The following is a 15,000-nucleotide window of genomic DNA, read 5'->3' as shown; positions in this document are numbered from 1 at the left end:
ATTGCGATCTAATCAAAAAACCAAACCCCAAAAAGTCAAAATTGCGCTCTAGCGCCCCCTAGGAAGAAAACACAGACAAAACTGCCTCTAACTCCCAGTAGGAATGTCATAGAGACATGAAACAAAAACCTCTATGTAGGTCTCACTTAGACCTACATTTCATGTATTGACAACCCCCAGCAAAAATCAACAGGAAGTTTGCAATTCCCCCTTCAAAACAAAAGTTGAGTAAAAACAGTCACCTTTTTTCAAACATTATCTCCTCTGAGCGCGTTTGTCGTGTCGGCTTCAAATTAGCACAGGAGAGAGATTGAACCCTTCTGATTAAAAGTTGATGAAAGCGTTTTAATTACTGCTCCGGTTTGGATTTTATGTGCCTTCAAAGTCGGTCCCGTCCATCGCTATTTGCAGCTTTAATTTGACTTGTTTTGGAAAGTCTTGACAAGCCGAATTTTCTTGTTCTATCGGCAGATCATTTTGCTTAGTTGAAATAAAACACCCCTCATTTTTGTAATGTTCTTTTCTTGATTTTGAACACTGACTTTTTGCAGTGTGTTCACTTCCAATTATTTGGACCGGTCTTACCTCCCACATGTTCTGCGGCGACTGGCTCTTGAGTTGGATCAGCCAGTCCTGTTGGCCGTCGGACACGGCGCAGTGGTGCATGGTGATGATGACGGGCCGCGTCAGCAGGGCGCCCGGCGGGCCGCAGCTCACCACGGGGCTGAGCACTGTTTGCCCGTCTTCCACCGCCGGCCTGGGATGGACACGTCACGTTTAAACATCCACACGCCTCGCCATCGACTTGTTTCGTTCGCTTCTCCTACCTCAACGTCTCCTTCCTCTGGACGGTGACGTACATTTCATACACACGGCCTTGAGGGATGGCTCCTGCTGGGATAAGCAGACTCACACCTGCAGGGGAAAAAAATAAAAACCCCACAATATCAGCAAAAATGTGTGTTGTTGTTGGAAGTGCACGTTTTCAAAAACGTTTTATTCTTTTGTGAAATTCAAGTTGAACAGACTACTAATTAAAATAATTAAATTATGTAAATTAGATAGTTATTACTAATATACAAAATAAAAATAGGACATAAAATCCACAACAAATTGTCAAAATCATTGCAGCAATACAGAGAAACTTTTGTAATGCTGACGCTCATAATTCCGGGGGTTCGTGAATGCAACCTGGCTCGCTGTAACTGTCATAGATACACTAAACTTTTGTTATGTAGTTTTTATGGAATTAATGTCCAAAAATATTTGGTGAAGATCCACTAAACTCTTGGTATGGCATGTCAGGAATACTGTTTTTTTGTTTTGTAAAAAGCTAGTCAAATATTTTTTTCTCTATGTTGTGCTATTTTTATTAACCAAATACAAAACTGCTGGACACAGATCCTCTATAGAAGAAGAGTACACAACAGCGGGGTTCAATATGGACGGTTAGTTGGAAGTATGTGGGTAATTGGAAGTATGTGGGTAGCTAAAAGTATGTGGGTAGTTGGAAGTATGTGGTGGGTAGTTGGAAGTAAGTGGTGGGTAGTTGGAAGTATGAGGTGGGTAGTTGGAAGTACACTTTGGGTAGTTGGAAGTATATGGTGGGTAGTTGGAAGTATGTGGTGGGTAGTTGGAAGTAAGTGGCGGGTAGTTGGAAGTACACTTTGGGTAGTTGGAAGTATATGGTGGGTAGTTGGAAGTATGTGGTGGGTAGTTGGAAGTAAGTGGCGGGTAGTTGGAAGTACACTTTGGGTAGTTGGAAGTATATGGTGGGTAGTTGGAAGTATGTGGTGGGTAGTTGGAAGTAAGTGGCGGGTAGTTGGAAGTACACTTTGGGTAGTTGGAAGTATATGGTGGGTAGTTGGAAGTACGCAGTGGGTAGTTGGAAGTATGTGGGTAGCTAAAAGTATGAGAGTAGTTGGAAGTACGTGGGTTGTTAAAAGTATGTGGGTAGTTGGAAGTGTGTGGGTAGTTGGAAGTGTGTGGGTAGTTGGAAGTACATGATGTGGGTAGTTAAAAGAATGTGGGTAGTTGGAAGTATGTGGTGGGTAGTTGGAAGTATGCGGTGGGTAGTTGGAAGTATGTGGGTAGTTGGAAGTACATGAGTAGTTAAAAGTATGTGGGTAGTTGGAAGTATGTGGGTAGTTGGAAGTATGTGGAGGTAGTTGGAAGTAAGTGGTGGGTAATTGGAAGTATGCGGTGGGTAGTTGGAAGTATGTGGGTAGCTAAAAGTATGTGAGTAGTTGGAAGTACGTGGGTTGTTAAAAGTATGTGGGTAGTTGGAAGTGTGTGGGTAGTTGGAAGTACATTATGTGGGTAATTAAAAGAATGTGGGTAGTTGGAAGTATGTGGGGGTAGTTGGAAGTAAGTGGTGGGTAATTGGAAGTATGCGGTGGGTAGTTGGAAGTATGCGGTGGGTAGTTGGAAGTATGTGGGTAGCTAAAAGTATGTGAGTAGTTGGAAGTACGTGGGTTGTTAAAAGTATGTGGGTAGTTGGAAGTGTGTGGGTAATTGGAAGTACATTATGTGGGTAGTTAAAAGAATGTGGGTAGTTGGAAGTATGTGGTGGGTAGTTGGAAGTATGCGGTGGGTAGTTGGAAGTATGTGGGTAGTTGGAAGTACATGAGTAGTTAAAAGTAGGTGGCTAGTTGGAAGTATGTGGGTAGTTAAAAGTATGTGGGTAGTTAAAAGAATGTGGGTAGTTGGAAGTATGTGGGTAGTTGGAAGTATGTGGGGGTAGTTGGAAGTAAGTGGTGGGTAATTGGAAGTATGCGGTGGGTAGTTGGAAGTATGCGTGGGTAGTTGGAAGTATGTGGGTAGCTAAAAGTATGTGAGTAGTTGGAAGTACGTGGGTTGTTAAAAGTATGTGGGTAGTTGGAAGTGTGTGGGTAATTGGAAGTACATTATGTGGGTAGTTAAAAGAATGTGGGTAGTTGGAAGTATGTGGTGGGTAGTTGGAAGTATGCGGTGGGTAGTTGGAAGTATGTGGGTAGTTGGAAGTACATGAGTAGTTAAAAGTAGGTGGGTAGTTGGAAGTATGTGGGTAGTTAAAAGTATGTGGGTAGTTAAAAGTATGTGGGTAGTTGGAAGTATGTGGGGTAGTTGGAAGTAAGTGGTGGGTAATTGGAAGTATGCGGTGGGTAGTTGGAAGTATGCGGTGGGTAGTTGGAAGTATGTGGGTAGCTAAAAGTATGTGAGTAGTTGGAAGTACGTGGGTTGTTAAAAGTATGTGGGTAGTTGGAAGTGTGTGGGTAGTTGGAAGTACATTATGTGGGTAGTTAAAAGAATGTGGGTAGTTGGAAGTATGTGGTGGGTAGTTGGAAGTATGCGGTGGGTAGTTGGAAGTATGTGGGTAGTTGGAAGTGCATGAGTAGTTAAAAGTATGTGGGTAGTTGGAAGTATGTGGGTAGTTAAAAGTATGTAGGGGTAGTTGGAAGTAAGTGGTGGGTAATTGGAAGTATGAGGTGGGTAGTTGGAAGTATGCGGTGGGTAGTTGGAAGTATGTGGGTAGTTGGAAGTGCATGAGTAGTTAAAAGTATGTGGGTAGTTGGAAGTATGTGGGTAGTTAAAAGTATGTAGGGGTAGTTGGAAGTAAGTGGTGGGTAATTGGAAGTATGAGGTGGGTAGTTGGAAGTATGCGGTGGGTAGTTGGAAGTATGCGGTGGGTAGTTGGAAGTATGTGGGTAGTTGGAAGTATGTGGGTAGCTAAAAGTACAGGAGTACTTGGAAGTACGTGGGTTGTTAAAAGTATGTGGGTAGTTGGAAGTATGTGGGTAGTTAAAAGTATGTGGGTAGTTAAAAGAATGTGGGTAGTTAAAAGTATGTGGGTAGTTAAAAGAATGTGGGTATATGGAAGTATGTGGTGGGTAGTTGGAAGTATGTGGGTAGTTGGAAGTATGTGGGTAGCTAAAAGTATGTGAGTAGTTGGAAGTACGTGGGTTGTTAAAAGTATGTGGGTAGTTGGAAGTGTGTGGGTAGTTGGAAGTGTGTGGGTAGTTGGAAGTACATGATGTGGGTAGTTAAAAGAATGTGGGTAGTTGGAAGTATGTGGTGGGTAGTTGGAAGTATGCGGTGAGTAGTTGGAAGTATGTGGGTAGTTGGAAGTACATGAGTAGTTAAAAGTATGTGGGTAGTTGGAAGTATGTGGGTAGTTAAAAGTATGTGGGGGTAGTTGGAAGTAAGTGGTGGGTAATTGGAAGTATGCGGTGGGTAGTTGGAAGTATGTGGGTAGTTGGAAGTATGTGGGTAGCTAAAAGTACAGGAGTACTTGGAAGTACGTGGGTTGTTAAAAGTATGTGGGTAGTTGGACGTATGTGGGTAGTTAAAAGTATGTGGGTAGTTAAAAGAATGTGGGTAGTTAAAAGTATGTGGGTAGTTAAAATAATGTGGTTATATGGAAGTATGTGGTGGGTAGTTGGAAGTACACGGTGGGTAGTTGGAAGTACACGGTGGGTAGTTGGAAGTATGCGGTGGGTAGTTGGAAGTACACAGTGGGTAGTTGGAAGTACGTGGGTAGTTGGAAGTATGTGGGTGGCTAAAAGTATGTGAGTAGTTGGAAGTATGTCGGTAGTTGGAAGTATGTGGGTAATTGGAAGTATGTGGGTAATTGGAAGTATGTGGGTAGCTAAAAGTATGTGAGTAGTTGGAAGTATGTGGGTTGTTAAAAGTATGTGGGTAGTTGGACGTGTGTGGGTAGTTAAAAGTATGTGGGTAGTTGGAAGTATGTGGTGGGTAGTTGGAAGTATGCGGTGGGTAGTTGGAAGTACGTGGGTAGTTCGAAGTATGTGGGTAGTTGGAAGTATGTGGGTAGCTAAAAGTACGGGAGTACTTGGGAGTATGTGGGTTGTTAAAAGTATGTGGGTAGTTGGACGTGTGGGGGTAGTTAAAAGTATGTGGGTAGTTGGAAGTATGTGGTGGGTAGTTGGAAGTATGCGGTGGGTAGTTGGAAGTATGTGGGTAGTTGGAAGTATGTGGGTAGTTGGAAGTATGTGGGTAGCTAAAAGTACGGGAGTACTTGGAAGTACGTGGGTTGTTAAAAGTACGTGGGTAGATGGAAGTGTGTGGGTAGTTAAAAGTGTGTGAGTAGTTGGGAGTATGTGGTTAGTTAAAAGTATGTGGGTAGTTGCAAATACATGGGTAGTTGGAAATATGTGGGTAGTTGGAAGTACGTGGGTAGTTGGAAGTACGTGGGTAGTTGGAAGTACGTGGGTAGTTGGAAGTACGTGGGTAGTTGGAAGTATGTGGGTAGTTGGAAGTATTTGCATGGGTAGTTGGAAGTATATGGGTAGTTGGAAATATGTGGGTAGTTGAAAATACGTGTACGGTATGTCAGGAACGCTGTTTTTTTTTAACTGGGTGTGCTTCTGTCAGGATGCTACATCACATACAAGAAGTTACTTGTACAATATCATCAGCAAACATGTTGCAGGTAGCTGCGAATTAATTAATTTACCACCGACAGCTTCTTTTTTGGGTGAGTTTACGACCGCTTACATTGCCATCATGGAAGTGTTTTATTCTCTGCACTAATAATTGTGGTTAAAAACGAGACTTGTGCATCTACTAGGAGTGTAACGGTACGTGTATTTGTATTGAACCGTTTCGGTACGGGGGTTTCGGTTCGGAGGTGTACCGAACGAGTTTCCACACCAACATATTAAGTAGCCGCCTCCGCTTCCTTCTGCCTCTGTCTTTGTCAGTACTCTACACAGCACCCAGCATTGTCCCACCCACACAACCATCTGATTGGTTACAAACAGAGCGGTAACAGCCAACCAGCAGTGCGTATTCAGAGCGGTAACAGCCAATTAGCAGTGCGTATTCAGAGCGCATGTAGTCAGTGCTTATGCCTGGTTCACACCAACGGCGCTTGCCGCGCTTTAAGGCGGCGAGCAAAGCGCCGTCATTTTTGTCAATTTTTCCACGAATATCCCGATCTCCGAAGTAATATTATGCTTTGATACGCTCTGATACAAATTAGTTGCCGCTTTGTTACCGTTCCTCACGATTTGATGCCGCTTTGATCCCGCTTTGATACGCTTTAAATCACGCTTTGATACGTTTTATTACGCTTTATTGAACTTTATTACGCTTTGATGCGATCCTGACGCTTTAAATCAGGCTCTGACACGATTATCAAGCTCTGTTGTGTATTGTTACAACAAAAATAATAAAACAATGTGAAAACTCAGTATACTAAGTTTTCCCCACATTTTTTTAGATGTATCTATTTATTTGATTTCTCTTTTTGTTTTATTATATACAGGATAAAACACATAATGTAATAAAAAAGAGAAATATGATAAACAAATAAGTAAAAAAAAAGTGAAAATCTCAGTATACTGTTTTCCACACATTTTTTATATTCATTTATTTTTTCAATTTCTCTTTTTTTCCCGTTATATTATGTTTTATATCTTCATTTCTTTTATTTCTTTGTCATCTTACTAAATATCTATCTTTCATTTCTTATGCTAGTTGACAATAATAAAAGGCATTTCTTTTATTTTTTATATTCATTTATTTTTTCAATTTCTCTTTTTTTTCCCGTTATATTATGTTTTATATCTTAATTTCTTTTATTTCTTTGTCATCTTAATACATATCTATCTTTCATTTCTTATGCTAGTTGACAATAATAAAAAGCATTTCTTTTATTTTTTATATTCATTTATTTTTTCAATTTCTCTTTTTTTTCTCGTTATATTATGTTTTATATCTTCCTTTCTTTTATTTCTTTGTCATCTTAATAAATATCTATCTTTCATTTCTTATGCTAGTTGACAAAAATAAAAGGCACTTATTTTATTTTTTATATTCATTTATTTTTTCAATTTCTCTTTTTTTTCCGTTATATTATGTTTTATATCTTCATTTCTTTTATTTCTTTGTCATCTTAATAAATATCTATCTTTCATTTCTTATGCTAGTTGACAATAATAAAAGGCATTTCTTTTCAACGTAACATATTCTCTTTATTATTAACATTTTCATACAGAAAAATTATAGACAGTAATGTCAAACTGCAACATCAAACAGCAGAAGTACAGAAACAAGGATCATCGTATAAAAAAGGCAATGATGCAAAAGAGAATGGATTTGTAATCCTGTGTTGGTTTTACATAAAGTTTCAATGTCACTAGTCAATATCACAGTCACTTCCTATTGCGCTTTGAACCAAGATCTGTTAAGCTTTCCTACGCTTTGAGTCAAGCTTTGCTGAGCTTTGTCAGGCTTTGTCACGCTTTGATATGCTCTCTTTATTCCATTCTTGACATTTTTAAACCGTTTAAAAATTTTTGGCGAACTTGCCGCATGTCCCGCTTCACTACAAGCTTTCCCACGATCCATAAGGACCCTCACGCTTTAATCAGGCTTTGTTACGCTTTAACGCCGCTTTGCATGCCGCTTTAAAGCACCGTCAAAGCGCCGTTGGTGTGAACCTAGCATTAGCGTTTAGCAAGTAAGCGTCAGGCAGCGGACTCTCCCCAAATGATAATAAACACCTCCCAGTCAACTACTAGTAACATCACTATGAGCCCGTTGACCTTCTAGAAATATAAAAGGCAGCTCAGCTTGCTCGCAGTCCTGGCTTGAGGTGAAGGCTAATTCGCTTTTAGCGTAACGTTAGCTCATTTTGCGGTGTGTGTGTGTGTGTGTTACGGACAGCAAAGCCCTGTCAGTCTGTTATTTCACTTTACCTTTTTCTGTGAGCTGTGTTGAAGCAGCAAAAAAGGACATTATGTTAAATGAAGAGTTTCTGTCTCTGATAGTTGATATAATAATGTAACTGCATCATTAAGCCTACATGAACTCCACGGTGTTCAGGGTCTCCTATTGCTATTGTACTATTTTTTCAGCTATAGTTACATTAATCATTAGAAATGGAGCAGCCTAGTTTTGAATGGCAGGGTCCCTGCTATCACATGTTGATAAAAATATAACATTTACATAATAAAAATCAACTACAGGCTTCCCAAATGCTGTAATAAACTAAGCATGATGAGTTGACTTGAAACTGTTTAATGTTGCACTTTTTATATGTAGAAAAAAAGTTTTGTCATTTTATTTAATCTGAGCAACAACTTGAGGCAGTTTAATGTTGATTAACGTGAGCAGAATTATTATAGTGTGCCCAATGTTAAAGGCCTACTGAAATGAGATTTTCTTATTTAAACGGGGATAGCAGATCCATTCTATGTGTCATACTTGATCATTTCGCGATATTGCCATATTTTTGCTGAAAGGATTTAGTAGAGAACATCGACGATAAAGTTCGCAACTTTTGGTCGCTGATAAAAAAAGCCTTGCCTGTACCGGAAGTAGCGTGACGTCACAGGTTGTGGAGCTCCTCACATCTGCACATTGTTTACAATCATGGCCAGCAGCAGCGAGAGCGATTCGGACCGAGAAAGTGACGATTACCCCATTAATTTGAGCGAGGATGAAAGATTCGTGGATGAGGAAAGTGAGAGTGAAGGACTAGAGGGCAGTGGAAGCGATTCAGATAGGGAACATGCTGTGAGAGGCGGGTGGGACCTGATATTCAGCTGGGAATGACTAAAACAGTAAATAAACACAAGACATATATATACTCTATTAGCCACAACACAACCAGGCCTATATTTAATATGCCACAAATTCATCCCGCATAACAAACACCTAACCCATCCCGTCCATATAACCCGCCAATACAAATCAAACACCCGCACAACACACTCAAAGTACCGTTCACATCCGCAAAGTTCATACAGCACATATATTTCCCCAAAGTCAAGTACGTGACATGCACATAGCGGCACGCACGTACGGGCAAGCGATCAAATGTTTGGAAGCCGCAGCTGCCTACTCACGGTAGCGCGTATCCAACTCAAAGTCCTCCTGGTAAGAGTCTCTGTTGTCCCAGTTCTCTACGTGTTTGTGTTGCTGCAGCCGTCCGCTAATACACCGCTTCCCACCTACAGCTTTCTTCTTTGCTGCCTTCATTGTTCATTAAACAAATTGCAAAAGATTCACCAACACAGATGTCCAGAATACTGTGGAATTTTGCGATGAAAACAGACGACTTAATAGCTGGCCACAATGCTGTCCCAAAATGTCCGCTATACAATCCGTGACGTCCCCAGCAAACGTCATCATACCGAGACGTTTTCAGCAGGATATTTCGCGGGACATTTAAAATTGCACTTTACTAATCTAACCCGGCCGTATTGGCATGTGTTGCAATGTTAAGATTCCATCATTGATATATAAACTATCAGACTGCGTGGTCGGTAGTAGTGGCTTTCAGTAGGCCTTTAAAAGGATAAAGCCATTGTTTAGAAATGTGCTAAATAAATAACCAAAAAATTTATATTTTGTTGTTTTCTTACTGTACCGAAAATTAACCGAACCGTGACCTCTAAACCGAGGTACGTCCCGAACCGAAATTTTTGTGTACCGTTACACCCCTAGCATCCACACGTGTGTGTGAATCATGCGAGTAAGACCATAACGTCCTCTTGCGTCATTAAACATGTCTTGAGTGGAGTGTACATACCAGCACTTTACATCTTTCCTTAGAAAATCAATGACCTCCCCCCCCTCGTCGCAGGATTCTCATATCGCTGCTGATTTACATTTTTCCATCTCAGATTGATTTCACATGATGTCTTGTCCAAAAAGCTCTTTTAGGAGTCCCCGGTGGCCACGCAAACACAGGCGCTCTCAGCCAGCACATTCATTTCCTTCCTGTCCTTGAAGGTAACTGTTTTTTTTTGTTTTTATAAAAAAAGGTGACACAAAGCTTTAGCCCCACCCCAAGTATACAAAAAATAAATAAAAAATGACCCCCCCCGCTTAAATATATTCGGTTACCCCCAAAGAACACATATGCCGCCCGCGTAACACGATCAGGTGGCTTGGCCAAAACACAGCTGAGAACAATTTTGCTGGAATCTAAATGAAAAAAGGAGAACTTTAAGAAACCGGAGAAGACGACGTATCCTTTAATGTCGCCGCTCGTTTGTCTGCGCCTGTCAACGGGGCGGGGAAAAAAAAACCCCGCCGTGTTTGAAGCGAGGACGGCCGAGCGTGTGGAAAGCTGCACCTCTGCTCCTCCACTTCCACTGTGCACACCTGAGAGATCACTCAACCTCACCCGACAACTATTACTTACATGTGCTTTAAAGACCACTTTTTTTAAAGAGGTTGCTATGGTAACAGACACCTCTTTTGAGTTTGGTGTGGAAGAACTTGGGAGCAAGACAAATAACATATAAACTGCTGTTTTTAGAATGTACTAAACAATATGCAAGTCAAAGATCCTCTATTTGCTATGATGTTTTTAGGAATGTACTCAAATTTGCTACTCAAATATCCATATATATATATATATATATAATGTTAGTTACATATATATACATATACATACATATATACATATTCACATACATATATATACATATACACTTACATGTACATATATATACATATATACATATATATATATATATATATATATATATATATATATATACACATATTCACATACATATATATACATATATATATACATATTCACATACATATATATACACATACATATACACTTACATGTACATATATATATATATATATATACACATACATATATATATACACACATATTCACATACATATATATACATATACATATATATATACATATTCACATACATATACACATACATATACACTTACATGTACATATATATACATTAGGGTTGTGAACGATAAACCGATGCGACCGAGTATTCGGTTCAACAAGTGAGCGATTAGATTGCATCGGTAGCAGACTCCTCAATCAATGCGAATAATCCATGAATTCCTACCTGAATCGGTTATAGAGTCATGGATCGGTTATCGCGAGACTTTGCATGGGTCGTCCAGATTACAATATGCGTCAGCGTCTCTAAAACAACGCGAGAGCTGAAGCTACTCGCCAAACGCGGTAGCCGCCTAGCTGGTATTAGCACGAGTGATAAACAAGAGACAACACGGAAAATGAATGTGGAGGAGAACGAAAGCGTCAGTCTGACCGAAGGTGATAATGGACCGAGAAAGATTTTCAAAAAACCCCACTATGACTTGCCACTGCTGTCATCTCTCGCTAAAAGATACCTCTGCATCCGACCGGGTGTGTTGTGCCGGGAAACTCACCCCTGCCGTAAAATGCACCCCCTGACGCGGGAGCGCGCTTACGTCACTCGTCTCGAAAAGTATATCTAAACTCGGCTGTAATGACCGAAGTGGCTGAAATCGCCTCTTTTAAATCGCCTCTTTCGGCATAAAAAAGTACATAAAGTGAAATAATCCAAGTTTTCTTTACTTGTGGATGGATTAAAAATTGTGAGCCTTTAATGATTTCGCCGTCATTCAAGTGGCTGAAATCGCCTCTTTCGGCATCAAAAAGTACATGAAGTGAAACACGGAATCTGAACGTGTGTTCAGTACTGCGGGAGACATTGTTTCCACAAAATGTAGTCTGCTCAAACATGAGCATGTGGATTAGTTGATTTTCCTTAAAAAAATCTGCCCTCCAAAAAAACAGGACAGTAATGATGAAAATGCACAGGCATATTGTAAGTGAACTACTGCTTTTTGACGTGGGAAACGGTACCTCACACACAGTAGTTTGATTTTTCTTTTTACATATGTATTTATTTTCTCTATTCTTTTACACAAAGCACTTGTCAATGTGCTCATTGTTGCCACATTTTGAGATGTGTTACAGGTGTGTAACTTGTTTACATTGTAATGTTGCACCTTTGTTACCTACCTCTAGTGTTCATTGTTACCTACCTCTAGTGTTCAAAACTCAATATGCTCAGGTTGAAATATTGAATCTTTGTTACCTACCTCTAGTGTTCATTGTTACCTACCTCTAGTGTTCAAAACACTATATGCTCAGGTTGAAATATTGAATCTTTGTTACCTACCTCTAGTGTTCAAAACACTATGCTCAGGTTGAAATATTGAATCTTTGTTACCTACCTCTAGTGTTAAAAACTATGCTCAGGCTGAAATATTGCACTTTGTTGTTACTATTCTGTGCTACTTTTACCTCTGGAGTTCCCATCCTACAATTCAGCCAGAATTTTTTTGGTCCATGTCTAAAGATAAATACATTGACATGTGATTTTGTTGTTCTGTTTTTTTTTTGCCAGTGCCGTAAAGCCACAATGCTTGGGGATTTGGAGTCTTGAATATTAACCGTCAAATCGAATCGGTCTGTAATAAAAGGATATCGTTTTTGAATCGAATCGTAACCTGTGTATCTAGATGCATATCGAATCGTTTATCAGAGAGAGATGTGCAACCCTAATATACATATATACATATATATATATATATATATATATACATATTCACATACATATATATACATATACACATACATATAGACTTACATGTACATATATATACATATATACACATACATATATACATATCTATATACACATTTTCACATACATATATATACATATACATATATATACATATTCACATACATATATATACATATACACATACATATACACTTACATGTACATATATATACATATATATATACATATTCACATACATATATATACATATACACATACATATACACTTACATGTACATATATATACATATATACACATACATATATACATATCTATATACACATTTTCACATACATATATATACATATACATATATATACATATTCACATACATATATATACATATACACATACATATATACACTTACATGTACATATATATACATATACACATACATACATATCATCATCATCATCATCGGCAGTCACTCGTAGTCGAGTATGACTGTCCTCAGAATGGATGGGTTCCCATTCGGGAGGACACATACACGTACATATATATATACAAAATATATATGTGGGTAGTTAAAAGTACTTGGGGAGTTAAAAGTATGTGGGTAGTTGGAAGTACGTGGATAGTTGGAAGTACCTGGGTAGTTAAATGTGTGTGGGTAGTTAAAAGTATGTGGGTAGTTGGAAGTATGTGGATAGTTGGAAGTACCTGGGTAGTTAAATGTGTGTGGGTAGTTAAAAGTATGTGGGTAGTTGGAAGTATGTGGATAGTTGGAAGTACCTGGGTAGTTAAATGTGTGTGGGTAGTTAAAGGTAAGTGGGTAGTTGAACGTACGTGCATAGTTGGAAGTACGTGGGTAGATGGAAATACGTAGGTAGTTAAAAGTATGTGGGTAGATGGAAGTATGTGGATAGTTGGAAGTACCTGGGTAGTTAAATGTGTGTGGGTAGTTAAAAGTATGTGGGGTAGTTGGAAGTACCTGGGTAGTTAAATGTGTGTGGGTAGTTAAAAGTATGTGGGTAGTTGGAAGTATGTGGATAGTTGGAAGTGCCTGGGTAGTTAAATGTGTGTGGGTAGTTGAACGTACGTGCGCAGTTGGAAGTACGTGGGTAGATGGAAATACGTAGGTAGTTAAAAGTATGTGGGTAGTTAAAAGTATGTGGGTAGTTAAAAGTACATGGGTAGTTGAATGTAAGTGCGTAGTTGGAAGTATGTGGGTAGATGGAAATACATAGGTAGTTAAAAGTATGTGGGTAGTTAAAAGTATGTGGGTAGTTAAACATGTGTGTGGGTAGTTAAAAGTATGTGGGTAGTTAAAAGTATGTGGGTAGTTAAAAGACAGTGGGTAGTTGAACGTACATGCATAGTTTGAAGTATGTGGGTAGATGTAAATACATAGTTAGTTAAAAGTATGTGGGTAGTTAAAAGTATGTGGGTAGTTAAAATGTGTGTGGGTAGTTAAAAGTATGTGGGTAGTTGAAGTATGTGGGTAGTTAAAATGTGTGTGGGTAGTTAAAAGTATGTGGGTAGTTAAAAGTATGTGGGTAGTTGGAAGTATGTGGATAGTTGGAAGTACCTGGGTAGTTAAACATGTGTGTGGGTAGTTAAAAGTATGTGGGTAGTTGGAAGTTTGTGGGTAGTTAAAAATGTGTGTGGGTAGTTAAGAGTATGTGGGTAGTTGGAAGTATGTGGGTAGTTAAAAATGTGTGTGGGTAGTTCAAAGTATGTGGGTAGTTCAAAGTATGTGGGTAGTTGGAAGTATGTGGATAGTTGGAAGTACCTGGGTAGTTAAACATGTGTGTGGGTAGTTAAAAGTATGTGGGTAGTTGGAAGTACATGGGTAGTTAAAAATGTGTGTGGGTAGTTAAGAGTATGTGGATAGTTTGAAGTACGTGGGTAGTTAAAAATGTGTGTGGGTAGTTAAAAGTATGTGGGTAGTTGGAAGTATGTGGGTAGTTGGAAGTACGTGGGTAGTTGGGACGAATGGTGGATGATTAGATGGGTCAGGTGGGTATATGTTTGGGTAAGTAGATAATTCTGGTGTCCAATACCTGAGTTGGGGACAATAAGATGGCCTCCCTGGGAGCTGAAGGAGCCCACAGCGGTGCAGGAGGGGTCCCTGGAGCGCAGCAGGGTCTGGGTCTGGGTGCGGCGCCCCATGGTGCTGTCACCATTGTCCAGGAGGCAGTGGGGCAGCTTGGGGGAGAGTTTGGAGGAGAACTCTCCTCCCAGGTCATCCTGTGGCGTCACCAGGCCGGAGGAGTTGTACACCTTGATCTTCAGGTTGGGCAGCGGGTCCAGCAGGGGGGAGTTGGTCATGGGGATTTTGTCGGCGACGTCGTGGAGGGCGTAGACGGGGCCCCTGTACATGGCGGCTGCCGAGGTCAGGTCTGGAGGTGCCGTGAGGAGGTCGGCTGCACCAAGAAGAGAAAAAGATCCAACAACTGTTTCACGTTTGTGACGACAAGTGTCAAATTCAAAAATGACCTGAAGGAAATGAAGACTTTTTGACTCATTAAGGAAGGCAAGTGTGCCACAACACAACACAACATCAGTCAGTCTGAGGAGCTGAAGGCACAGCTGGGATTCATGAGGGCCAGATGGCGTCGCTGAGCCGCCAGGTACAAGGATGGATG

General features: G+C 40.0%; 1 protein-coding gene across 3 annotated transcripts in view; it reads right to left on the bottom strand.

The window, feature by feature from the left end:
• Nucleotides 1–15,000, bottom strand: part of LOC133638200 (netrin receptor UNC5C-like) — a 483,700-nt gene that overhangs the window by 21,666 nt on the left and 447,034 nt on the right. For all 3 annotated transcript variants that reach the window (XM_062030553.1, XM_062030554.1, XM_062030555.1), the window contains 3 exons: nucleotides 14,416–14,778; nucleotides 828–915; nucleotides 586–757 (listed from right to left, as the gene is read on the bottom strand). In XM_062030553.1, coding sequence (XP_061886537.1) covers nucleotides 586–757; nucleotides 828–915; nucleotides 14,416–14,778 — 623 coding nt within the window. The remainder of the gene's footprint in view (nucleotides 1–585; nucleotides 758–827; nucleotides 916–14,415; nucleotides 14,779–15,000) is intronic.

This window comes from Entelurus aequoreus, linkage group LG21, assembly GCF_033978785.1.
Source record: "Entelurus aequoreus isolate RoL-2023_Sb linkage group LG21, RoL_Eaeq_v1.1, whole genome shotgun sequence".
NCBI lineage: Eukaryota > Metazoa > Chordata > Actinopteri > Syngnathiformes > Syngnathidae > Entelurus > Entelurus aequoreus.
Note: the sequence above shows the minus strand (reverse complement) of the source record. Positions and strands in the feature narration are given on the sequence as shown.